Source organism: Bidens hawaiensis, unplaced genomic scaffold (assembly GCF_021521415.1).
Source record: "Bidens hawaiensis isolate Kalapana, Puna unplaced genomic scaffold, B.hawaiensis_p1.1 tig00017568_1, whole genome shotgun sequence".
NCBI lineage: Eukaryota > Viridiplantae > Streptophyta > Magnoliopsida > Asterales > Asteraceae > Bidens > Bidens hawaiensis.
Genome location: NW_027492656.1, coordinates 291,726 through 317,739, shown reverse-complemented (window position 1 = coordinate 317,739; position 26,014 = coordinate 291,726). Strand labels below are relative to the sequence as shown.

The 26,014-nt window shown below is 35.0% G+C and overlaps 1 protein-coding gene and 3 pseudogenes across 5 annotated transcripts; all 4 read right to left on the bottom strand.

The window, feature by feature from the left end:
• Nucleotides 1-1,419: 1,419 nt before the first annotated feature.
• Nucleotides 1,420-4,183, bottom strand: LOC143554238 (uncharacterized). 2 transcript variants are annotated; one of them, XM_077044042.1, is made up of 2 exons: nt 4,081-4,183; nt 1,420-2,647 (listed from the first exon to the last, which is right to left on the bottom strand). In XM_077044042.1, exon 2 carries the CDS (start codon nt 2,608-2,610, stop codon nt 1,600-1,602), a length of 1,011 nt encoding a protein of 336 aa, XP_076900157.1. In that variant the 5' UTR covers nt 2,611-2,647; nt 4,081-4,183; the 3' UTR covers nt 1,420-1,599. The 2 variants fall into 2 exon arrangements, with proteins under 2 accessions (XP_076900157.1, XP_076900158.1); XM_077044043.1 differs by having other exon boundaries at nt 1,420-2,640; nt 4,081-4,120.
• Nucleotides 4,184-5,594: 1,411 nt separating this feature from the next.
• LOC143554224 (SPX domain-containing protein 3-like) lies at nt 5,595-7,571 on the bottom strand (annotated as a pseudogene). The gene is made up of 3 exons (XR_013138968.1): nt 7,043-7,571; nt 6,127-6,286; nt 5,595-6,007 (listed from the first exon to the last, which is right to left on the bottom strand). The product of XR_013138968.1 is annotated as an SPX domain-containing protein 3-like (transcript).
• A 1,207-nt stretch (nt 7,572-8,778) lies between these two features.
• On the bottom strand, nt 8,779-13,880 carry LOC143554237 (uncharacterized; annotated as a pseudogene). The gene is made up of 4 exons (XR_013138975.1): nt 12,953-13,880; nt 11,765-12,307; nt 11,572-11,655; nt 8,779-11,505 (listed from the first exon to the last, which is right to left on the bottom strand). The product of XR_013138975.1 is annotated as an uncharacterized LOC143554237 (transcript).
• A 1,675-nt stretch (nt 13,881-15,555) lies between these two features.
• Nucleotides 15,556-20,348, bottom strand: LOC143554236 (transcription factor UNE10-like; annotated as a pseudogene). Its single transcript, XR_013138974.1, has 6 exons — nt 20,000-20,348; nt 17,739-18,378; nt 17,116-17,208; nt 16,919-16,984; nt 16,143-16,526; nt 15,556-15,755 (listed from the first exon to the last, which is right to left on the bottom strand). The product of XR_013138974.1 is annotated as a transcription factor UNE10-like (transcript).
• Nucleotides 20,349-26,014: the final 5,666 nt, after the last annotated feature.

The following is a 26,014-nucleotide window of genomic DNA, read 5'->3' as shown; positions in this document are numbered from 1 at the left end:
ATGTGGTTATAGTGGTTGTTTACTTAAAATTGGTTTATACAACGTTTTAAACGATCGAACAAGACGCTGACAAGGTCATAGTAGCCCGTTTATGAAATAGCCAGGCAAATATGTGAAATAATCTTATGTTTTTTAAGTGACATGTACTCACATAGTGAGTGTTCAATTTGCTATTTATTGTGTAATATTTTGTCATTTTCTAAAACTATAGACAAAGAAATAAATGAAGATCAAGATGATTTGAATGTTCATGGTGCTTATTTTGGATGTTCTATAAGTCACTTATATATGCTCAAACTTGTGTTAGGTTCACTTAACACTATTGTGTTTTGGTTGAAGCCACCACTAACATATTGTGTCGCATGGTAATGACTGGACTTAATCCGTCACCTCTTATCGTTCGCGCCACCGTTCTCTTGAGCCCGTTGTGGCCTGACGGTCCGCTAGCCATTCGCGCCCCTATCCCTTCACTTTTTGCCTATTGCCGCTAGCCGGCTCGCTTATGCCGTTGAAGCCACCGTTTGGTTAACACCCGTTGCGATGTTCACGAGTTATGTGGCTCAGTTTATCCGTTGTAGCCATCGCTTACTAAACCACGGCAAATAACCTAAGTCAGGATTATGTTATGTTTATTTAAACTTGGGTAATTTTTTGTATTTATTGTTTAAATTTAAATGATTGCATTGGAACTTCCATTTAATGTATTGTAAACTATTTTTTCATTATTCATATTGTTTATGTCAATCCTGTTTTTAAAATAATTGCTTTTATATTCAACATCTTTCTCTATCTATATATATTAAAGGAAAATTGAACATAAATAATCATAATTTTTATGTATTGGCTGATAATAATCTTAACATTAAAAATCACTATTAGCAATCCCAACTTTCAACTATTTTTGTCTCAGTGGACCTCCGTTAAAAAACACATAACGCTGTTAAGTTTTTTCCGAAGTTTCAAACCGATGTTTTAGGGTTTTTTTTATCGAAAGAACAATACGGTTCGACTAATGTAAAACTTAACTCGAAACGGTAATTCAAATGACTTGATTTTTGTTAATCGGAAATTCAAACACACGAATTGAAACATTGTTTCATCGCTTGGATCACCGTTTCGAGATAAATTTTACATCGGTCGACTCATATCATTCTTTCAATCAAAAGCCCTAAAACATCGATTTGAAACTCGGGAAAAAACTTAACGCGTTAAGTGTTTTTTAACGGATGTCCATTGAGACAAAAATAGTTAAAAGTTGGGACTACTGATAGTGAGTTTTAAATTTTAAAGTTAGAATTATTATTGGCCAGTACATAAATGCTGAGATTATTTATTTCCAATTTGCCTATATTAAAAGAAAAGTTATCAATTTATGAAATGGTAAAAAACATGGTGAATTCATCATATAACAATATCACATGAGAAAGTTATAACAAATGAAAATCCATCTTCTAAGTCATGTATACACAGTGATTACCATCTTTTTTTTTTCCTAACAAAATGCTGCTAAAAGTTTGTACAATTATATCTTATTGTTACACTTTATAAACAAACACAAAATTAGTAATATAACATTCAAACTGATATATCATATAACCATCAACCAGAAGAAACTTCAACTTCAACTTCACTAGCATCATTCGACGAACGGTTTTGATAAAGTTGAGCTGTAAAACCTGCATACCAAGCAACCCTCATAACCTGCATACCAAGAACCAGCACCCACCAACACACCAGACCCCTAATCACATGAACCGTCCAAGCCGGTGCACCAAGCTCCGCCCCAAGCTTCAAACCCCTCATCAACTGCAACACACGATACGTTTCGTACACAACCGGCGTCACAAGCCAAACAGGCGACTCCCAGTGCCATGTCAGCATCTCAGTCAGCATCTGTACTGCAAGAAGCAAAAGATACGGGCCCAAAAGAATCGCGAAGGAAATTGGCGCAAGTTGAGGTTGGAAAAGACCCTTTTCAGAACCGAAAAACATGATTAAAGGAATGATGAAACCGGATACGGTTCCAACCATGTTCCAGAACCTGTAGCCCAAAGGCGGCTGGCTAAGACACGGGTCTTGATCCGGGGTGTTTGGACGTGAGCATGCATCAGCCATTAACAGAAACAGTGATGCACCGAGGTTGAATATGCAGTCGAGACCGGTCAACGACAACAGGCTCGCTATATTCGGTCCTAAAAAGACTGAAGAAATTGGTAACCAAAGAGTCGGAACCATTCCCGTGGCTAAAAGTACCAACGGGCCCATGAGCCACATAGGCCATCTGATGTAGTCGAGTTTCGAGACTTGTTTCGTATCTGTTGTTAAAGATTCGGCTGAGGCTGACTTGGTTTCATCGGAATCAATGGTTTCGAATAAAGTGGTGGGCCCCGTTAAGAACTCGCCTTTGGTGGTGTCGTCTTTTAGTGCAAATGCCACGGGAGGTGGGTCCCATGGGGTCGCATTTGTGCAACAAATGGTACGGTGTTTTGTGGCTAAATGAGGAAAGGTGAGCCTGTAGTTTGTAGGTTTATAAAATTTGTGGTTTGTAGAGTGAGTTTTTGAAAGAACCATTGATGCCATTGTAGAGGGAGGTCGTACAACCGAAGCCATTATACGGTTAAATTAAATGTATAAACTTACCTGAAAACTGAAAAAGAAAGGATTTAAACAATATGTCAAAACACTGAAACACAAAAGGATTAAAAGGTGATCAAATTATAAGGCTATGTGTAGTGGGGGGGGGCTACAAAATGGGGCGTTTTGTGACATGTGGCGCCCAGTTAGCAAATTGTGGGTTTTTGTTTTAGGGATGCAATGATGTTGTAGAACAATATATATATATACCACACACACACAGATATAATAATAATATTAATCAAACAATAACCGGCGACAAAAAAACACCCCCCCCAAATCGCCCCATATTTTGGCAATTTGTCGCCCACTACAGGTGGCCTAACAGGCGCATACCATATAAAACCAACATACTTTCTATTTCTTCTCGTAAAAGTCCCTTAACAACATTTTTCACATGAAAAACCAACATACATTCTATTTTTTCCCATAAAAGTCTCTAAACAATATTTTGCTCATAAAAAATCAACATGCTTTCAAACTGTATCATAAAAGTCCCTTAACATGTTAAACTTGAAAAACATATACATTTCTTAGTTATTATGATTGGATAAAATCATGAACACGTTAATTAACAAATTACATTATAATAACGATAGATATCATTTGTATATAACTTTTTAACAAGTTGAGCCCGTGCTGAACTTCAGCTTGAAAATACGACTCATGAGCCAAGCTCAAACTTTAGAGAAAGATCTTGAAACGAGCCAAGCTCGAGCTTTAGAAAAGGACCTCAAAACGAGCTTCATAAAAAACATGGTTGTAAAAATCGCGCCTAGACGCCGAGCACTCAACGAGTAATCCCCGCCTAAGCCGAGTTCTCAGTAAGCCATCCCCGAGTATTCACCGACTAAGGTCGAGTACTCCCAACTCCACAGTCCTTGGGTCCGCCTAACGACTTTTGCAACCTTGATAAAAAGAGTTCGAAACGAGCCGAGCTCAAGCTCTGTAAATCAAAATGAGCTTAGCTCAGCTATAATAAGTTTAAAAAGATCACAATTTTGTTCAAATTTAACACGTGGCGTGACATTTATGTGCAAGATAATAATAATAATGTTAAGGGACTTTTACGTGCAAAAAACTGTTAAGGGACTTTTACGAGTAGATGTGATTGTCTCCTTTGATTGAATAATAATCACTTAAAAAAGATATGAATCAAGAGGTCAAACATGACAATATTGAAATTAAATTGGTAATATTCAACACCATCAGTTTCATATGAAATGATACTACTAATTTTGAAGCTAAAACTAGACCAATAAACCCTAAAACTAAACGAAATTAAATTAAATCAAATCAAACTCACAAACAGATTCCAGAGTCTGATTAATTTATATATCTATTCGTTTCTAATATTATTCAAATAAGAAAGTAGAATTAATAATAATAATAATAATAATAATAATAATAAATTTAGGGTTTCGAATAATAGATGAAATTAGTTACCTGGTCAATCGATTAGAACTCAACGAATTTGAGTTTATGCGTTTTATGCAGCCTCAACGCATAAACTCGCCTCTGTTTAATTCAGTTTGATGCAGTGAAGACAATCGAGAGAAAGAAGAATAATAATAGGAAGTAGAGTTTCTCCTCTATGTCCGAGATCGGCTCGTTTTAACTTACGAGAGCTTATTTCGATCCTTTTTTTATAACTTGTGCTAGGCTCGTAAGTTATTATTTATTTTCTAATTTATGGCTCGATTCGTTTATTATATATCAATTTACTTATAAATAAAAGTTTTTTCTTTATTTTTAATATATTAATTAAAAACCTTACACGAGTCTAAACTCAGATCGAGCCCGTGTAGTACCTTAAACAACGACTATGCAGTGTGAAATTAGTAAAGAGACGCCGGAAGGAGGTAAAACTTATAAGTACGCAAGGTTCATTAAGGCTTGGCGAGCCTAAACGAGCTTCATGTACAATGTTTGGGCTCGATAACTAAACGAGCTTTATTTAAGGTTCGGGTTCAAAAAATTGGGCTTGTTTCGAGCTTTTTATTGATCCGAGCTTAACTAGCTAGTGAGAAGCTCAGCTCATTTGCCCCGTATGCCCAACTTTCAATTGAGGTTTCTCAAATCATTTACTATGTTTCGTTATAAAATTGTGTTTTTATAGACTTCATGTATTCTTTATTCATTACATGTTGTGCTTAGGGGTGCATCCATTTATGGTCTAATATGGTTGAAAGTTACTATCGAAACGCTCATTGCCTTAAACTTGATCTTAATCTCACTTTAAACCGATATGAAAATCTCATAGCCAATTACATTTTGGTTAATTTAACAATTTCAACATAATATTTATTATATTTTTAAACTTGTGAAATATATTAGTATATTCAGCGATATAAGTAAACATGTGAGTATCGTCTTATACCAGTTACATCCCAAACATGAACAAAAATATATAAAACTAGTCTCGATATGCATCCGAAATATTCTTGTTCCCGCTTTCCCTTCAAATTATCATTTTTCATCCCTACATATGTCTACTACGAGTGTTTTAAGGTTAATCGTTTAGGATTCATTGATAGAAACAATTTAAAATATGAAAAATGTTGTAATAATTTTAAAGTTATAAAATACTAAAAGAACATTAAAATTTGAGACGTTTTAAAATTAATTAGAAATACAAAATATTATACAAAAATTAACACCGGTAAAAACAAGTCTTCACTTTCTAGTTTAAGTTATCAATCCGTTAAAAAATTGCAAGTCAAGAATATTATAATATCCCCAAAAGTTGCAATATGTTGAAAGGTGTGGTCCATAGGACGATTATTTTGTCATATCTTTTCATGATACATGTAATGTAGTATGTATATGTATATAAGCATAATAGTATGACTTTGATGATTGTAACTAGATAAACGCTTTCAAGAAGAAAAAAAAATCATAATGGATACATCATACATGTAATGTGATAGGAAATACATAGTTAAAACCGACACAAATAAATTGAGTTGAAAGTATCGATATCCAAATCCGAACTAACAACTTTAAGTTAAATGATAGGTATAGGTGAGCTGAACTGAAAGGATCGTATAAGCTCAATGTCACGTAAATTTAGAGTCGGGAGGGAGAAATGACTATGAGTTGAGCTCCCTTTTCTAATCTCTTTCATTGTCAACAAGGCTTCTATGGTGTTTCTAAAAATCCCTTCTCCTGCCACCATGCCTGCCGCCTTTGTCATCTCCTCTGCTGCCACCATCGCAGGAAAAAGCTCACCGATGGTGGTTTCACATTCTTTCACGAGCTTAGAAACGAGCTCCGTGGTGAAAAAAGGTTGCTCCATGACCTTTTGGATGAATGGTAAACTCAAAAAATCCTCCGGTTAGTTTATCATATTTCTTTAGAATCTTTGTCACTCCTACACCAAAAAGTCAAGGTTTATAAAGCTTGTTAATTTATTTAGAAAGATTGGATCTTTGAATTCTAATAATTTTTGTTGACTAATAAAATAGGTTGACTTTTTCTAGTTTGACTTACCGGTGTAATTGATGTTACTATAGTTGACTAAAAGAACCATTTCACCATGGAAGTCAACGATGTCTTTCTTAATTTTTGACATCTCTTGTTCATACGTATCATACTCTTCTTGTGATGATGGTTCATTCATAATAATCCTTTTTATTTTTTATTGCATCTCCTACATGTTTCATGAAAAAAAATATCAAATAAACTAAGAAAAACAATTATGCTTGAAATCGTGTGCCGTTGACTTAGTCAACAAGATGATCGCTCATCACGGTTTTCAAAAAAAAATCGGATAAAATATAGTACAAAAGACTTCAACATGTGACAATGGATTGTCAGTGTAAGTAGGATTTGAGACAACAATACAAGAAAAAGCAGTTATTAAAAAAGAAAATTGATTCTTTTGACACTATATTATTGTAATTAACAAAAGTTTGCTGATGTAAGAGGAAACAAACAGAATATTTTTTGAAGTCCTTATTACTCCAAATATGAGGGAAAACACTATATCAACTAGGATTCATGCTAATCCATATATGAGAAAAACACTAAAAATTTCACTATATCTTATAACATATAGAGAAATCTAGTTCTTGTTCCTTGGAAACCACATTAGACTTATGATCATATTGCAAAAAAGATATACAAACTTAATAAGTAAGATATGAGACAACTATACAAGACAAAACAGTTTTCAAGATAAAGTCATCTTTTTTGTCAAGATAAAGTTGTTTTATTGGTCGATTAACTTTTATATACGACATGATAGGGTATTGTATTTAACAAAATGATGTTACCGCACTAACTAAGACAAAGGCATACAAATATTTTTGAAGTTCTTATTATCAAAATATAGGGAAAACATTCTATATCAACTTAGATTTTATGGTAATAGATATGCGAGACCAAAAAAAATGGATACTTTTACCTCGTGACGTATAATGAAATCTTCTTCTTGTTCCATGAAAAACGCATTAAACTTCTCGACCTCATTGTCCAAAAGATAAACAAACTCATCTTCAGATATCTCACACTCCAACGACGAAGATATCAACTTCACATGTTTCTTTAACCCCTTGTAATTTAAGTACATATCACGCCACTCTGGTAAAGTTTCTTGAACATGTTGCTTCAATCTCTTACCGAATTTCATTTTCCGGTTTTCTTGATTACAAAACCGTAAATTTGAAACCTGGGTATTGTTAGGGGACACAAAATCTAAAATACCCACATCACAACTATCAAAATTTATGATGAAAAAGATGAAATTTGTGGAAATTTATTAGCAAGAAAGAGTTAGAATATTTAGAGGGCATATGCTTGGCGTGTATGAAGTCGTGATTAGAGAAAAAGTGAAGGGATATTTTGGCATATTCCACTAGTAATACTCATGCTTTAGACCAACACCATGCATTATCATTGTTTTGGTAATAAAATAATACATCCACACAAACCAAAGTTTTTACTTTCTTTTTGTTTTTCACACCCTATACTCACCCATCTATCTCTACTGTTAAGCTATTATTATAAAGAATAATTTACTCTCGTGTCAAGTTTTGAACCTAATTTTCACTTCTATCTATCCAACTAAGACTAGAATGACTTTCTTTTAATCTTAAAAATGACATGTGCCATTTCTCTTTTATTATTGTGTTAAATCAATATGAATGCGAAACAAAATTACTACATTGGTTTATATTACTGGTTTGGTTTCCATAGTAAATGTGGTAATGCATGACTTTTTGGTTTTGAATTATTTAACATCGACTTGCTAAATGTTTAAAATGAGCTAAGTTTAAACAAGCTAGGGTCGATTTTGAGCTTATATTGGAGCACTTTTGATAAACGAGATCAAGCTTCATATATCAAGTTTGAGTTGGCTCGCTAGTTTAAACGGGCCTAATATGTATATTACTTAATGTGTTAAATATATAATATATATTTACATTATATTTAATATTATAGATTAATGAAATATAATTAAATAATATATCTTATTTTGTTTTCTTTTAGCCTAAAGGTATTCTAGTTAATATCCATTTAACAAAAAAAATCAAGTTCGTCTAAAGATATATACCAATAATGTTACGTGCTTCAAAACAACTTAACTGTACGCATTATGTTTAGAAAATATGCACAAAATATCTTATATGGTATAAATAAATAAAATAATTAAATAACGAATAAGTACTAAATAAGCTCGACTTCAAGTTTGAAATACTGCACACAAGTTGAGCTCGTTCTGGAGCTTTTAAAGTTAAACGAGTCAAACTCGAGCACAACTAATATAATTTACATTCATAGAAACGATAATACGGTTATTTGATCTATTTACATTATCTCTGTTAGTTTGCTAATCATAACAATAAATTAGTTTATTTTTTTCTTTAAAATTAGCAATTGCTTTAAAGTAAGAGTGACACAATGTCTAGACTAGAAACGACCAATTCTTAGGAATCTCCGAAAGGATCTCCGATATAAAAGAGGTAAAATACCAAAAATTGGGACGTGGGAAATATTTCACAGAAAAAACAAACAATAATATTTACATAAAAAAATGGTTACATAAAAAATAACGAAGAAGACAAACAGATAAAACGTTAAACACACTAAGTTTCATACTTTCATTTTGCTAGTGTGCAAAAGAACACAAAACTGGTCAAAACAATTTAATATAGATTATGTAAAACAACATACACAATCTTTTAAATAATAAAGATTTGTGTGACATTTTATATTTTTAGCTATGGCTACAACTCTTTTTATCAACACACTTTATATAACTATAGAAAACTCGTCTCCTGTTAAACGCTTCGAGAGTGGAGGAGAGACAAACTGGTCACGGTCTGTGGGGAGAAGAGAGCATCGGGTGGTTCGTGGGGCCCGCCATTTGTACTTATATAGAGCCTACAGCCAACAAATAGAACCCGCGATTACTAGCGGTCAACCCAACCCAACCTGGCCCAGCCCGGCCCGTATTGTGTAAACAGGCTCAGCCCGATCCATTGTCTCGTCTTTCCATCAGAAGACTCCGAGTGCCACCCGTTGACTTTCTGACCAGTCAACTTTTCTCGCAATTATCATCAAATTCGCGCTGTACGATCATATCTACAAAGGAGCAATACTAGGAATGATCAAAGGGAGTAATTTAACCGATAACGACCCGTTACTCGATTCACAGTTATCGAGTTGATCTTCCAAAGTAGAATAAGCATCCGCAAACGCCTTTATACACTGATGAATCCTAAAACAATTCCTGCCAACGTTATTTGCAGGAAACAAAGGATCATCGATATAAATCGGGTCAATACTATACCCCCGTTCCCGATTTATATACACCCCGCTTCCCTGTACAGATATCCGCATCTGACGTGGATCAAAAACGTTCCCGAAGAAATAAAAGAAGTCCATCAGTAAACCACCAAAGTTCTGACTTATCAACCGTCCGTAATGATGCTCGTGTTGAAGAAACCGTGTGATTAATAATATTAAACAATATGAACTCAACCCACCCGAATAAGACTGATCGAGAGATCGGTCGGCTAAAAACTGTTTCAAAACTAACGCGAGCGGTGTAGCTGCGGGAAACTGTCCGGTTAGCTGTTTAACGAGCTCGGTGGTTTGTAACCCGGTGTGTGACGAGGATTTAAAACTAATATCGATTCGGATCGACTGCACGTCCGTGTGTTTTCCAGAAATTTCCGGGTCAACCGACACGATGACATCACGAGGAACCTCGACGACGAGCATAATAATGGGAATAGCGGTATTTTCGACGATTTTTAACGAATCGATTTTGACCCATTCTTGATTAGCAAGATACCTAGCAGCATGTTGAAGACAAGTTTCTTAATTCCGTTTCTACCCTCCAAGATTCCCTCTTCTTTTATCGGTTCTAAGTTTCTAACGGGTGGAAGACAAACCACAAGATCGACATCACTTGTTGGAAGCGATAAACCAGTCGCGTTCGAACCAAAAATGTTTGTTCGGGACCGAGGCCATAAGACTTGAAGCGAGCGGGCAACCCGTTTAACCGCTCAGTTAATATACGGTTTTCTAGCCATGTTTACTCCCGCCACCTGTTTACAAAACGAGTCAATTTCATCGTTTAGTAAACCGTGCATAACGGGAAGTGATGATTTCCGAGTCGAAGAATCGAGCGATGATTTATCAAGTGGGATCGATAAATCTGGATGCGAATCTTGATCACGCGTTAATTGTGAGATAGCAATCAAACGGTCCTGCAATAAAGCTCCGGGTAAAGTTTGACTTAACTGATGGGCCGAAAGGCTCTTTTTTTCTCCATGAAACCACCCTTTCACACCCCACTGCCTCGGGCTCGAGCTACCGGATCGAACGGTCGGAAACCCGCGTTGTTTTCGCGAATCGGGAACCGGTGGAACGCAAAGCACAACAGGTGACGGTGGTCGCTTAATTCGAGGTTCTTCCCGTCTGCTTGGAGGAACACACGGGCTTTTATGTTCAAAGTTACGTTTAAACTCCCGTGATCGATCAATATTTGGAATAATAATTGGTCGTAAAATCGGATACGGGAATAAATCACTGGTTTTCGCTTCGATATCACCTGGAAAATTGGCTAAAGAAACCGGAACGTTTTCTTCAGATAATTCCTTCATTTTCCCGGATACCTCACTGGGTAAAACGTAACCAATCGGGTCAAAAGGCGAGCAGAATGACGTCGCGGATGGTGATGTCAACCCGTTTGTACTATAAGAAGACGAAAACGCAACCATATCATCAACGGTTCGGTTCATATCAGCTTCCTGCCAAGCCCACGAGCTGTCATCCGAGCTCAGAGACGGTGGTCTTGAAAAACTAGCCACCGGGTGATCGTAAGAGTCCCAATACATCACACCACCACCAAAATATTGACTATAGTCCAACCCGGAAACTGCTAAATCATCTTCTCTGACCAAGTGGTTATCGTGTACAAAGCCCGACTGTGTGCACAAAGCCCAATTGGTGGACAAATGACAATTGAGGTGATGCAACGGGCCGCTCATTTGGCGGTTTTGGGTTCCCCGAAAAGTTCACGGGCCCATTATCATGAACGACTACCGGATTTGGTTCCATTTTTTCCTTGTTAGTAACTGAAGATTGTGTATCCATTTCCTTTACTTGCTCATTGATGATCTCGTCAACATCTTGACTTTCAATAATATTATTATCACACTCTACTGGATTGTTGTCGACAACACTCGCACAATCGGTGGTAATATGATTAATATCAGACACTTCCACAGGGGTAGTTTGGGAAATGATATTTTTGAGTTGGTTATTGATGCCGTCTTTCTTATGCTTCTTTCTTGCTCTCTTATTCTTCTTTGAGGTGGTTTGGACTGGCGTGTTAGTTACTTCTTCAACGTGCTCCTGATATTAATCAACGAGTTAAAAAACGTTCAACATTATGCAACATTTAAAACATAAATCACATACAAAAAGCACAACCATTTCTACCGATGTGGGCCCGCTTTCTTGTTTATAATCCATTTCTTGAATCTCGGATTTACCCCCCTTGTCCTGAAAAGTTTGAAGCCCATTAACCCGTTAGTGATTTAACATAACCCAAGTCGATCCGTCTACATCTAACTAAAACATAAATACACGTATACAGCTAAAGAAAGTTCACCTTAGTAGCCGTGTCTGAAGTCGAACTACTCTTTTCAGATATTTGAACGGGATTTATTTTTTTCACATCACGTGATTTTCCTTTCTTACCAGAAACAGGTTTTGGTTTCGGTTTCGGTTTCGGTTTCTTCACGGGTTTGGTTGAGCTATGATCTTCAAGAAGCTCAAGTTTTGTGAAATCAAGTGAAACAACCATGAGCAAGCCTCGCAATCTCCTTAACACACGGTCAGAAACCGTACTAACGGCCTCTAACGAGCTAAAAAACAGTTGTTCCTCATTAAACTGACCATGGTTAAACGCTAGTAACATTGTTGAAATCTCGCAAACAACTAGCAGGCTATTAAACGTATGGGCTATTGAAGATAATTTGTTAGACGGAGTAGTAAAAAGAGTCATCCCTGATTCAAAGTCTTTTCCTTTAAAGGTATCAACGGTTTCTTGATGCCAGCTAGGATGATTGTATTTAGAAGGTTGTTTATCTCTCCCACAAGTGGCCTGCAACTCATCCTCCATACCACTACTTCCATATAAAATGTCACGAGTCTGAATATTCCAAAAAATATATATATCAAATCCTTGATTTACCATTTTACCCCCAACTTACCCTAAGTTCTAGATCTGTAAACGAACCAAATGTTTAGTGAACCGTTTGACGGCAATTTTGTTTATGTTTGTTTGTTTAATAAACAAACAAACATGAACACGTGCCTCTTTCGTTCATTTATGTTCGTGAACGATTGTGTTTAAATTCGTTTCCATTCATTTTACTTTTTTTTTAAGTTCATTTGTTATAATTGTTGATATATTAATTTATATTTTATAGGCACATTACAATTTAGTCTGGTTTTAATAATTTTCTAGGCTCAACACATTGCTGTTCACATTTACTTTCAACTAATTTTAGCTCAGACGCTCAGTTATGTTCTTTCGTGAACCATTTGTTTACACTATTAACGACCAAACACAAACAAAAACGAAAATGTCATTTTCTTCACGAACAAAAAAAAAACATTCGCTTGGTTAAAATTTTACGAACATGCTCCATTTGTGTTCGTTCGGTTCGTTTACAAGTCAGTAAGTTCCAACCTACTTATATGTACAAACATAAATCAATCTTAGCAAATAAAAACCGGTTTTTTAGTGTTACAACTTACAACTAATATCAACAAAAGATTAACAGACACATACCAACAATCTCGCAGCTTTCCCCAATATTATTCTAAAAACCTTCTTCTTTACTTGCTCATCCAACTTCACCCACCAATCCACACACCCTACCTTCCTCCAATACGCATTCGCCGCCACACCCGCCACCGCACAAACCGACTTCTCCTTCACCTTCACCCCTCTCTTCTTCCCAACATTCACATTCAACCACGCCAACCGCAAAGCCAACTCCAACTTATTCGCCACAAACGCCTCCAAACTATAATAACCTTTCCCATTCAACCAATTCAACTCCGCCCAATCCACCGACCCCAACACCACACTCTCCTCCCCTCTCAAAAACTCCCCGTTCGACACCGCGTCCATCTCCGCAACAAACTCATCCACATTCTCAACAAACTCGTAACTAACCGTAACCGAATCCAAACAACTACAACTAACTTTACTACCACTACCAAAATCCTCACCGTCTTTCGACCCGAACATTCTAACGGACTCCCGAATCCGCTTCTCGGGCGGCGAATCAGTGCCGACTCTCGATAACAACCCGCGGGACTTCCGAAAACAGAAGCTTGGGATATTAGGGTGTGATTGTGAACTGGGTATATCAGGTAACACAATAAACGATCCAATTCCATTGGTTTTGAGCTTAAACTGCAATTGGATTAGTAATTGAGTAAAAGATTTGTCTACGATTGTTAAATGAGATTGCCGTTGACGAATCGTGAGTGATTTGAACCAATTGAGAATTGACGATCTAGGGTTAGGGTTTGGTGAAGATGAAGATGATGATGAAATTGGTAAGTGGGTGTTGTAGAGGGAGATGTGGGATGTTAAGGAATCGATTAATTGGCGTTTTGATTCCATGAATTAAGAGTGAATTTGGGGTAATTGATTGATTGAAAGAATTAGGGTTTTGAAATGGGGAAATTTGGTATGAGAAATTGGAGGTTTTGTGTTGGGGAATTTTGAAATGGTTTGGTGAGGGGAGTTGACAAAAAAGGAAAGAGTTCGCTTTGAATTTTTTATATTTTTGTTTTTTGGATTTCCTTATTTACACTTGGAAATTTAATTAAAAGTTAAAAACATGTTTTTTAAAAATTTATCGGTTTCAGAGTCAGTAAAGCTGCTACTGTTTTGGGAATTTTGAAATGTTTTCATAGTCAGTCAAGTTGTTTTAAAACATGAGAAGGTGCGTTATTTTAACAATCAACATGTATTTATTCATTTTGTTTTTTATATTTTTGGTTTTCTCGCGTGTTAGGTTGTGAAGTTATTTAGCTGAGTTCAACAAGTGATGTTATATCTCCAAGATCACCTAATGTGCTTTTTAAAACAAACTGGATTTTACGATTCAAAAGGAGTTAATGCCTTAATGGTGCAGATTGTTATCCGTTTGCCTTCTATTTTGATAAATTCACTATTTTTAAGCCTTATATATAAAGTATGTACATGACCAAAAAAAAATGTATGTTACAACTTACAATTCATTGTTTTCTATATTTGAACTTAAAAGTTCTTTTTAATTCACCAAGAGAGTGTATGCTACTTTAAATATTTATATTCACACTTAGTATTTTGTTGCTTAGATGGATACGTGACTGGAACAACCAAGACAGAATTGGAAGATATGATATAAGAGGATCCACCATAACAACAAACTTTCACAAATCGTCACATTAATGCCACATCATATTTCAAACTTTACTTAAAAACCTCGCATTTTCCCACAACAACAAACTTTCACAAACTGCCACATCATAACCTACTCCTACAAATAATTTAAATTTAACTACTTTTCATAACATATCTATTTTTTATATTTCATATATAAGTATAATACTTTTGATAACATTATTATTTAAACACAAAATAGTTAAAATGTTAACACATTATACAATAGAAATAACATAAATAAAAATTAAACATCGCTAAACAAAAGGAGGAGACAGAGATTGCAGAGTTTCATCTTCACTAGAGCTCTTTTTTAAAGTTTATATGAGTCATTTTAGAGAACAAAAAAAATTATGTGTGAGTTTGAAGTACGTTTGAGTGTGTATTTGTAGAAAATTTATAATTTTGTATTAATTTTTTTCATTTAATGTGACCATTGGAGGGTGTTTATTATTATATTATTTGACAAATTCACTGATGGAGTCATGAAGATGGTTATTGATTTGTTTATTATTTATTTGTTTTTAGTAAAATTAACCATTGGATCCAGTTGGCGTCTGCTTCTAGTTTGATTCCAAGGACCCATCCATCAAAAACTTTTATCCACGACGGTGGAGTTTGCCTTTCCTCGTGTCTGTTGCAGCCACATGGATTCAAACCTCGGGGGAAAGAGTCTGATGTAGTTGCTATCACATAGTGGGATGTAGAATGAACGACAGGTTGAAGTCCGTCAATTCGGACTGAGGAGACATGGTATGGTAAAACAGATGAGAGGGGTAATGAGTGTTGGCATGTATGAAGTCATTTGGAAATGTATAACTTCTAAAAATTTGTATTGTACACCAGATACATATTGCACTAATTTTATTCATGTAATATGTATTTTACACAAACATTAATTATTCTTGATAACACTTGAATAGATTAAATAAACCCTAGATAATATATTCATTACCTTTGAGTACCATATTTAATAGTTAACAACATATACACACATTACATTAACCTAAAATTAACCTTGCACTTTATCAAAATAATAATATATAAACCACCCATAACAGTTTAGATTCTTGAGAACAGAGTAGCCAGATTGATTCTGCATCTGCTGAAACAAAGCAGCCATTCTACTATAGCCTTCCATTGTCATCGGCTGCAACCAACATGTTTAATTTAGCTAAGTATTGTTTTATGCATGCAATATTTGGACACCATGGTGGACCATTTGAGACCAATACGAGTCGTATATGGACTATTTTTGTCAGTTTTGTGTCCGTACATGTTTCCGTGTCACGCATATATAGTCCTATACAAGTAGTATAAGTCTGTACGATTCATATAGACTTATGATCCTTGTATAGACATTTTTTTTAATATTAACTAATTAAAATTTTTAAATTAAAAAAAAACACAAAATTTAAGAAATAACAACCATTATAAATTAAAACATGTTACTACCTACCTGATTCATGTCTAAGTATCTTACTAAGAGTGTTTTATTAACAATAAACAGTCTTTTAATATTTTTTTAACTACATACCTGTGATTGGCATGCAAGGAAGGCAGCCATGGGATCATTATGGTTTGGAACTCGGTCTCCCGTGGACGCTTGCATATCCCATGAAGCCGGCATGGGTGGCATAAAGGCGGAGGGGTGGAAGACTGGTGGCATTCCGGGAATGTTGGGGCGGTTGCTAGCGATGGCGTTTAAGTCCATGACTCCAGGCATTGCCATTCCCATGGGACTCATGCCAATTCCCATTCCCATACCCATGTGGTTCATCATGGCCATTTGAAGTTGTTGTTGTTGCATGGCTAATGGCATCATCATAGGTGACATGCTCATTCTTCCTATCATGTGAACATGAGCTTGTAACTATTTTAGATATTCTATCACTTCATCTAACATTGACGCTTTATCCGTCTGAAATTATAAATATAAACATTATGGATAACGGGATCAGTTATACACACACCGTCGAACAACCATTTTGATCAAAAAATTTTAAAGTTTGACTGTTTATGGTCAGAAGGATTGTCTAAATAATTAACAGACGACCATTCTGTCAAAAGTTTTTCAAAGTTTGACCTCCTATGGTTATAATGACCATATGGATATTGTTCAAACGACTGTCTTAACCAACGATTTTTAAAATTTGACTTATTTGGTCTAGGCCGTCTTAGTGTTTAGTGGATGGTCGGGTTGATAGTGTGATATCAAATGAAATAGTGTGATATAAAAATGCCACAAAAGATGTTAAAAAAATTTACTACTACGGTCACAAATATTCATTTTTCGGATAGCGAAAAATATACCTTGTTAGCATTTGGAACAAGCTTTTGTAGAGTCTTCATTTTCTGATTGATCTTGTCTCTTCGTCTCTAAAATGATTGATTTATAAAGTTCGTCACACACCAATATATAATAGAAAAATGAATACTAATTAACAAATATATAATTAATTTTATTATTAAAACTAAAACTAAGAACAACTTTATATAATTAAAATTACCCGCTCAGACAGATTATGAATTGCAGCCGCTCTACTTCTTTTAATCGGAATTGAAGATTTCCCTTTTCCTTTCTTCTTTTCCTCTGGTACCATCTTTTAAATAAATAATTGTGTTAGATAAGGAAAAATTATCTTAAAAATCTTAATTAACTGCTGTGGTGTCTAGTTTCATTTTAAACATACGGTGAATAGGTGGAAAAAAATTTAGTATTGCCATTTTTTACTTTCTATACTTTGTTATATACTTTTTTCATTTACAATTATTTTATGTTATTTAACTATATAAAATTCCATCAAATATTGTTAACAGTATTTAAAAGGATCATGATATAGCAACACCGTCTTCATTTGATTTCACACCAATAAAAGTCGTCCACAAAACATTCAGATAGTCATTTTGACAAAAATAAACAAATAAATGAAACTTTGAAAATTGTTGGTTGGAATTACCGTTTGGTCAATATCTGGACAATTGGTATTACCATAGACAATTAAACTTTTAATTTTTTTTGGTCAAAACAGTCATCCAATCTCTATGTGGATGGCTATTTGAAATGGTGTGGGATTAGATGTCAGCCGATATGTATATAGTTGTCCCATTGAGAATGCGTATTAGCGTATACCTGAGGCTTACTGTGACAAACAGAGTCATGTTCATTGGGAGACGTCGACTTTGTGGATTTCCCCGAGGTAGTATCATCCGGCGACCCCGTTGAAGTAGACGTGAACCCTTTGACACCCAATTCCCTTTTTCGCATTTCTGCGGTCAACTGCCGACTACTCTCACTTCCGCTTCCACTCCCACTTACACTCTGGTCCCGACAGCTGCTCCACTCACGCACTGCCACATTGCCACCACCATAACCCACCACACGGTCCCCAACACCCGACCGGTTAGTACTACATGATCCCACACGTGTGGAGCAACCATTATCCCCTGACACCAACGCTTTGGTGCCAGAGCTTGGCACCAACGCGTCCATAGTCATGGTGGCTGATGCACTAACGCTACCAGCTACAAGAGCAGAGCCGCGGTGGTCCAGCCATGGAACCAACTCTTCGGAACCAAAGAGATCATTATGCAATTTGCCGTGGCGTTGGAGGCCGGCTTGATTGACTATGGTTTCTAGGGTTCCGGTTGCCTGTGGCTTATCCCACGAGTACTTAGTGGTGTTGGTTTTGTACACCACGCGCGGTGGACCTAACCCGTGCATGGCTAGTTGACCATTTTTCCATGTTAATTCCGCCACTTCATAATCCACTCTACAAGAAAAAAATTATAATTAATTATCATAATATAGTATTAAGATAATCTATACTATATATAATGAGGGAGAGATGGGAAAATTAAGACGGTGAATTTTAAGGGATTTACAAAATTTCAAGCACATGATACAACCTAAAATGAGGGCAAAGTGGTCATTTTAACGTTAAATCTCATGTGTGTTTCATTTTCTTCAAATTAGTTACAAGATTGTTCCTTTAACTTTAAGAATATTTTTGCAAATTTAAGAAATAGTTATAACTTTAATTTTTTTATTTTATCTTTTAACTATTTATTCTTTATAATTTCATTTTTAACCCAAATATCCCCATGATTTTTAAACGGTTATAACCTTTTCATACGTTAATATTATTTTTTTAAATTGCACCATAAAAACGAGCATTTAATTCTCTTTAATTTGATTATGATCTTGTCATAGTTTCTTTTCAGTTAAAAAAAATAAAATTTTACATATAACCGTTTGCCGTCCGGTTTTAATGGTCTTAAATTAAACCATGAGCCAGACCATTATTAACGGTTTTTGGTCACCAAAAATTGAAACTAAACCGTTGAAAATTACCCAACAAAATCAAACCATTAACAATGGTTAGTTCCGTTTCGTTTGTACTTCGATATTAAAATGAGTTTAAAATTAGAACTATGAACCTACTTATACCATGGTTTCACAGTTACAAACGAAACGACGAACACCCATAAATCTATAATGTAATTACCAAGGTCCGTATTCCCCGCTGCATTGCGCGGACACTCTTCTAGTATTGCAAAAAACATTTGAATTTCAAATCATGCAACATATGGTAGTGAATTCGGGTTGATTGCGTACTTTGAGAACACGGCTTCAAGTGACTCGGGTTCGATTTTTGGGTACAAAAAATGGTTCGTGAACCTGATGTTGAAGCCGAAGAACAACAGTCATGTAGCCCTTGTGGGAACATTTAAGGAAAAAAAATGCTTAACCCCTTTATATCATAAAAATGTAACCAACTATTTTACACAAATTCTTCTACTCTTCCTCTCATATTTGTTAAAACACTCAACACACCAATGAAACATAATGTTGTTCACTGTTATTAGAACATTATTTATTTATTTATTACTACAGAAGCTCTTACAAATTCTTAATTTTCACAGTATTAATACCTTTTATACTGATTTTATATAATTAAATTGTTTTTATACCAAACAAAACTATATTTTTTTATTAAACCAAATACGTTATTAGCAAAATACTAACAAATAGTTATATAACTTAAAGTAGTGTATTAAAGAAATAAAAACTTTACAAAAAATTTATAAGTAATGTTTTTAAAATAAAAGCATGATGTACTTTTATCATTTTACCGAATTTCTAAATTTAACATGGTTTCAAGTAACGAATAAATATGGTATACAAGTTATCAATTCTCTCCGCATAAATATATTAAGAGAAAACTAAAACCGAGTTGGAGATATTCTTATTGTTATAATTATAACATGATATTAACATAATTCGAGATGGTCTTATCGTCATCATAACACAATATTAACATAATATATATAGAAAAAAAACAACTCTTTGTACACGAGCGAGTGAGAGAAAGAGAGAGCGTAATTACATACATGGGAACATCAAGATTGGAAGACATAGAGTTAGGTAACGAAGCTTTCAGATGGCCAGTATGGCTAGCATTCGAGTGATCATCTTCGACGTTCCAACTAGGAACACACTGACTCATTCTTGAACAAGGTTTAATCACAATCAGAATCAAAATATGGGTATATGTTTCTTGGTTGATCAAAATAAGTGGTGAAAGAGAGAAGAAACAGATGGCTTTTTGGCTTAGGTGCTTGCATATATGGACTAGAGCTACTTGGGGTCACATTTGATATTTGGGAGGAAATTGATTCACAATTGCATTTAATATATTATTGACTTATTGTGGTATAAGTAAATGATATGAACAATGTCGGAGGGATGAAAAGGACCACATTATATTTATTATTATCATTTTACTATTCGAAAATGATATGAAAAAGATTGAACTTGTTCATCTATATATGGATAATTTGAGAATCTAGTTTTATATATTATGTATTTTATTATATATATATGGATAACTTTTTCCTTACATTTTAAATTAGATTTATATATTCTAGCTATACATTTTTTTGGTAAATTTATTAATATATTATTTATTATATATTTTAATTTCTTTATTTTTTTTCTTTACTATAGAGTATAGATCATCGATTTATAAATCACTGATGAATTTATCTTAAAATAGAAGACAAACATGCAAAAAGGTGTATCATTAACCTTTTTGAAATTATAAAACCAAGTCATTTATAATTTTGTGGGTGTCATGCTCTTAAAACATACAAGGACACTCAATTTTCTATTGTAAAAGTTGCATATAAAGTTTTTTTTTAATGCTAATTTTATTCCACACGAATAAACAAAAAATTTCAAATAAGTCATTCATATTTGAACAAAAATAAGCTTTTACAACTTTTTTATTCCAAGTATCTTTAATATTAGTCTTTAAACAAATTATAAAATGATGTTTTAATTAGTATCGATGCAATAAGATTGCAAACACGCGGTATATCAACACACTTAGACCGAACTCAATGCAATGAATTTAGGGCATATTTGTGACATGAAAGATTATAAGTTGGGAAAGAGAGAAGGTAGAAAAATGTTTAGATAAGTACGTGCATTTGTGATGTTATAAGATAGAACGAGGGAAAATGAAAAAGTGTGTGTGTGTTAAGAGAATGAGTGAGAAATAAGAATGGTGATATGACATGAATTTAGATATTTAGTATTGAGGATGGTCTTACATGCATCAAAATAAATGTAAGGATCAAGAGTGTGGAACACTCTTTTCGATTAAAGGGCACTGGCCCTTGTAGCAATCTCGAAACCTAGACCGTTTGCAACGCACATGCACATAATATTGTGTCAATTAAAACCGTTGCCTAAAAAGTAAAAACTTTGAAAGTTACTGCATTGTAATCGCCTTCCATGCACATGTTATAATAATTGTGAACCATGGTAGTTATCACAATTTACTAATTTAGTTCACTTTTATCATATTTAATGTTACAACTTACATATTCAGATATTCTAATTTAGAAGTGACACCTAGAATAATAAATTTCATGCCAACGGTCATTTCGAATTCCATGAAGTGTATCATGAATACAAGAATAACTAAACAATTAGATAGGAAGGCATAACATGATACTTATTCTCCTTTGTGTTCCCTAAAGTTTAAGGTGTTGGCTACACATGGCCAAAAACTATGCTGTGTTAAAATTAATAAAATGGGTCAGAAGCACGTGATAGATATTCTCTATTTCTCTATCAGAAATAAATTATTGAGCCTTCATTCACCTATAAAGGCAAGACCATTCACATTGAATTCTCTATTTCATATTTCATTTTTTATTTTAAAATAGAGAGAATATAAAAAGAAAATACAGGAAAAATTTTTGCCAAACCAGGCCTTATGTCTAGTTTTTTCTCTTATATATTCAGAAGTCGATAAAGTAAGCAATATGTGTAATCATTTGTTCATTATAAGCTACATATGTATAATAATCATTGAATCATGCCCTGTGACTGAGTTTTTCTTTTTGAGTTTGTGTTTTATCACGGGAACACACATGCATATACCTCACTTGAAAGAGAAAATGATCAACATGTCTATTTGACTGATCATGCTTTATCAAGAGTCAAGGCCGGCTCAACGATTTTGAAGTCGTAAATCAAAATAAGATTTTGTGGTTATTTCATGACAATTGTGTATTAAAAAAAAATCTCGAACTCGTGACCTCCAACTAAGCAACACACATGTTTTACCACTAGACCAATACAAAATTTTGATTTTACTCTGCCTCATCGATAATGTTTTATTTTATTTTGAGGCCTTAATTAAGTGTGAGCCTAAAGCCCGTGCTTGTGTTTGCTGACCTAAGGGCCGACCCTGCTAGGAGTAAGAAAAAATCTTGAAACGCGTACACGCTTTAACTACGGAAAAATGTTCCTTTAGCAATTCAGCTTTAGGTCTTCATTCATGTGCTTTTCATGATTGTTGTGTTTGATTGGGCACAAGCATTCCTTTCCTTACATAGAAGCTAAGTTGCCATCTGTCTACGAAGAGGGATTTCCCGGCCTATCTCGGTTATCAACAACATGTTTATTTGACCAATCAAGACCCATCATCATCATCATCATCATCATCATCATCATAATCTTCGTACTCAGTAAATCCCACCAATAGCAAAACTGGTAGGGTCCGAGGAGGGTAAGATGTAGACAGTCTTACCTCTACCCCCTAGGAATAGAAAGTCTGCTTCCGGTGAGACCCTCGGCTCGAATCAAGACCCATAATGCTCATCCCAAAACTTGTCGACCTGGTCACCTTTTAACAATTAGTCAACGAGATTTTAAACCAACCAATTTTGCCACTTGGACAAAAAAATCTTCTCAGAAGCCAAAATAATCTTGTCATAAGCCAAAATAACTCTCGTGGGAAGCCAAAATAAATCTCGCCTGAAGTCAAAATAAATCACGTCCGAAACCAGAACAAATTATCCCGTCAAGCTCTAACGATTAAAAAAACTAGCGACCCGATGGTTTTATGATGCATGACGGAATTTTGTTGGTTAAAAATCCTGTCAAGTAATAATTAAGAATTTAAGATACGACCTAGGTCGAAGAGCTTAACTATTTTAAAAATTGGTTGGTCAAACGCCCATTGTTGTGTACTTACATTGAACTTAGAAGAACAATTAAGAGGGTTCACTAAATAATCCCACAAAAAGCCATTGCTTGAAAATAGGGATTTGATTGATTGATGTGGAGCATCTCTTTAGGTGTGTTAGAACAAAAAGAAAGAAAAATTGTGAACCATATTTAGCCACCGAGAGTGAACCACCACCACGTGCATGGCTCCTTTCATGTATCACCTCAGGTCCACCCACTCGCCCAAACATGTTAGATTCTTGTCCCTTCGAACCAACATTTCATACAAAATTATCAAAAGTAGTACTCTTGTGTGTAACCCTAGTTGTTATTTCTAATCTACGTGTTAGATCTACGGGTTTAAAGATTGAAAGGATGAAATTAGTGAATCGGGAAAAAAAAAACTCTACATTTATAGATGTTAAATGTAAGTTTCGTAGTTTGTAAATGCTTTGAATGATTTTTCTCTGGCGTATTTAATCGATGTTTTGAAAAAAACCAAGAACGAGAGCGCATTTTTCATTGTGAGACTTGTGTACCCAATATAGAACAAAGATTTAGGGGGTGTTTGGGATTCCTTATTTTAGTTCCTTATAGCTTATAATTTATGGGTTGTAAGTTATAAGGTGTGAGAAAGTTATATTTTATGAGTGTATAAGATATAAGTTACAACTTTGTAACTTATAACATATGCCTTAAATAAGTTATAAGGAAGTAAAATAAGGAATCCCAAACACCCCGGCCCTTAGTCGGGGAACCATTAGGGTGTCTAGTTCAAATTACACAATTCTTCATAAAAGATGTGTTAGTTAAGAATTAATTAAACAGGGAGACTTGTATACCATAAGCCGAAACTCTATATGTAGAGGTAGGGTCCCGAACCCCCGGTACGACCATTTACTTATTGCATTACGTTTCATATTTATTATGATATTATTTGGTTACTAACTAAGGCCCAATAGGCTGGGGGGTTGTGGAGGTAACCCCTAACCGGGCTTGGCCCATTAAGGTTAGGGTTCATGATGGTTGTCATTGAGTCACCTATATAAGGACCTTAATATCTCATTTGGGATCCTTTCTGGGACTCTTGGCCTCCACCAATATTTTTGTGTCTGTAAAAAAGAGTTTACTTTTAGCAGTCACTTCCACTCCCCCCGGTCTTTTCATGACAGGTCTCGAGCAACTGGAGAAGAAGATCGAGATGCGGGTTCACATGTGTACCAAAACCGAAGAGAACATCCATCTGACCCAGGAGGGGTGAGATCTCATGTTCCTTCAATAACCCATCGTGGGGAATACTTAACCATACCCCTCGGACTAACGTGTTAGACCTTGAGAGGTGGATTTGTGTTTCTTCCCTATATATTAGCATAAATCTTGTCATAAGTTATTAATTGACTTTTGTTAGCAAGGATTGAGTTACCTTGAATCAAACATTTACGATTTATTTTTCGGTGTCTATTAATAGGTTTCTATTGAGAATTTACTTTATTTATTGTAGCCTTGTAGGCGTCATGCCACTCATTGCTTGGGCAACAAAGACCCCCGCAACCAGGGGTGCAGCTCCTTGAAACCGACCGTTCAACAGTATTGATGACAAAATTAGTCTCAACTCTCAACACAGTGTGTATTTCATACATTTTAACACGTATCGAAATTTATATATTCTCTTTGGTCTCAACTTTCAAGTAAATCTCATTTAACTAAAATTACACTAAAATCAATAAATATATCATAAACACGTTAAATGAGTAACATGTGTTAGCAAATGTGTTGGCGGATTGTAGTCTAATTTTAGAACAAAAAATAAATAAAAAGTTATAAACAGGTCACCCATAAGTTATATTGTAAACATGTTATTTATGTTGAGGGATTAATATAAACAGAGGTAACATGAATAGGCATGTTAAAATGTGTTCATGTGTTGGCAGAATATATAAAATTGTAGTAGGATTGTAAATGAGCATGAAGTTGGGTTAATTTTACAGTTTATATGTTCTGTCTTCATAATTTAAATTGTAACTTTAATTTTACAGTTTATTTGTCTTAAATTTCTATAAGATCGATTAGCAAGTTGGGACCAATTCCTCACCCAGCCCCACCCACACCCCACAAAACCAGTAGCCCATAATGAGTGTTTGCCAACAAAATTGTTAATCTCTAACTTAATCTCATAATCACACTCCAAACCAAAAGAACGGCTCTTTAGCAGTGTCCAAGTGACTTTCTCTAAATGAGGTCGCCGATTCATGACATGACCATGCATACACGGACACATGGCATGACCATACATACAATGAAGTAATATTGTGATGAAATTCCCATTCTAACCTTTTTTTACATTTAAAAAGGTATGATATATAACATGTACCTAATTACCTAATACATATTCCAACTTCTGGTATTCTATATGGGTAGTCTCGATACTCCTGGCTCAAGTGGTTTAAGTTTTACATATGACAAAAAATTGGGGGGGGGGGGGGGTAGGTTTCCTTCTGAGAGTGGTCTCCGATACTCACAGAATGGAGATGCTCGGGTAACCTCTCAGTAATCTAAATTAGTTGTTCAAAAAATGCATATCTATATGGATAATGTCGCACGTACCTTATAAATGATATATTTAGCATGGTCAACCCGAAGAATAGACCAAAGATGCAAAACCAATGGTCCAATCTTAACACAACTACTTAGGTGCTGTTTGTTTTTCCTCAGAAGGACTTCTCCACCTCTTTTGTCTGCACTGAGAAGAGGGCGCGCAGACGTTGGGCTCTGCAGTGTGTTTGTTTTTTCGAAGACGTTTCATTAAAAAACGTCTGCGCGCCCTCTTCTCCCAGAAGTGTTGGTATTATTACTTCTTTAACCTCTTCTCCCAGAAGTGATGA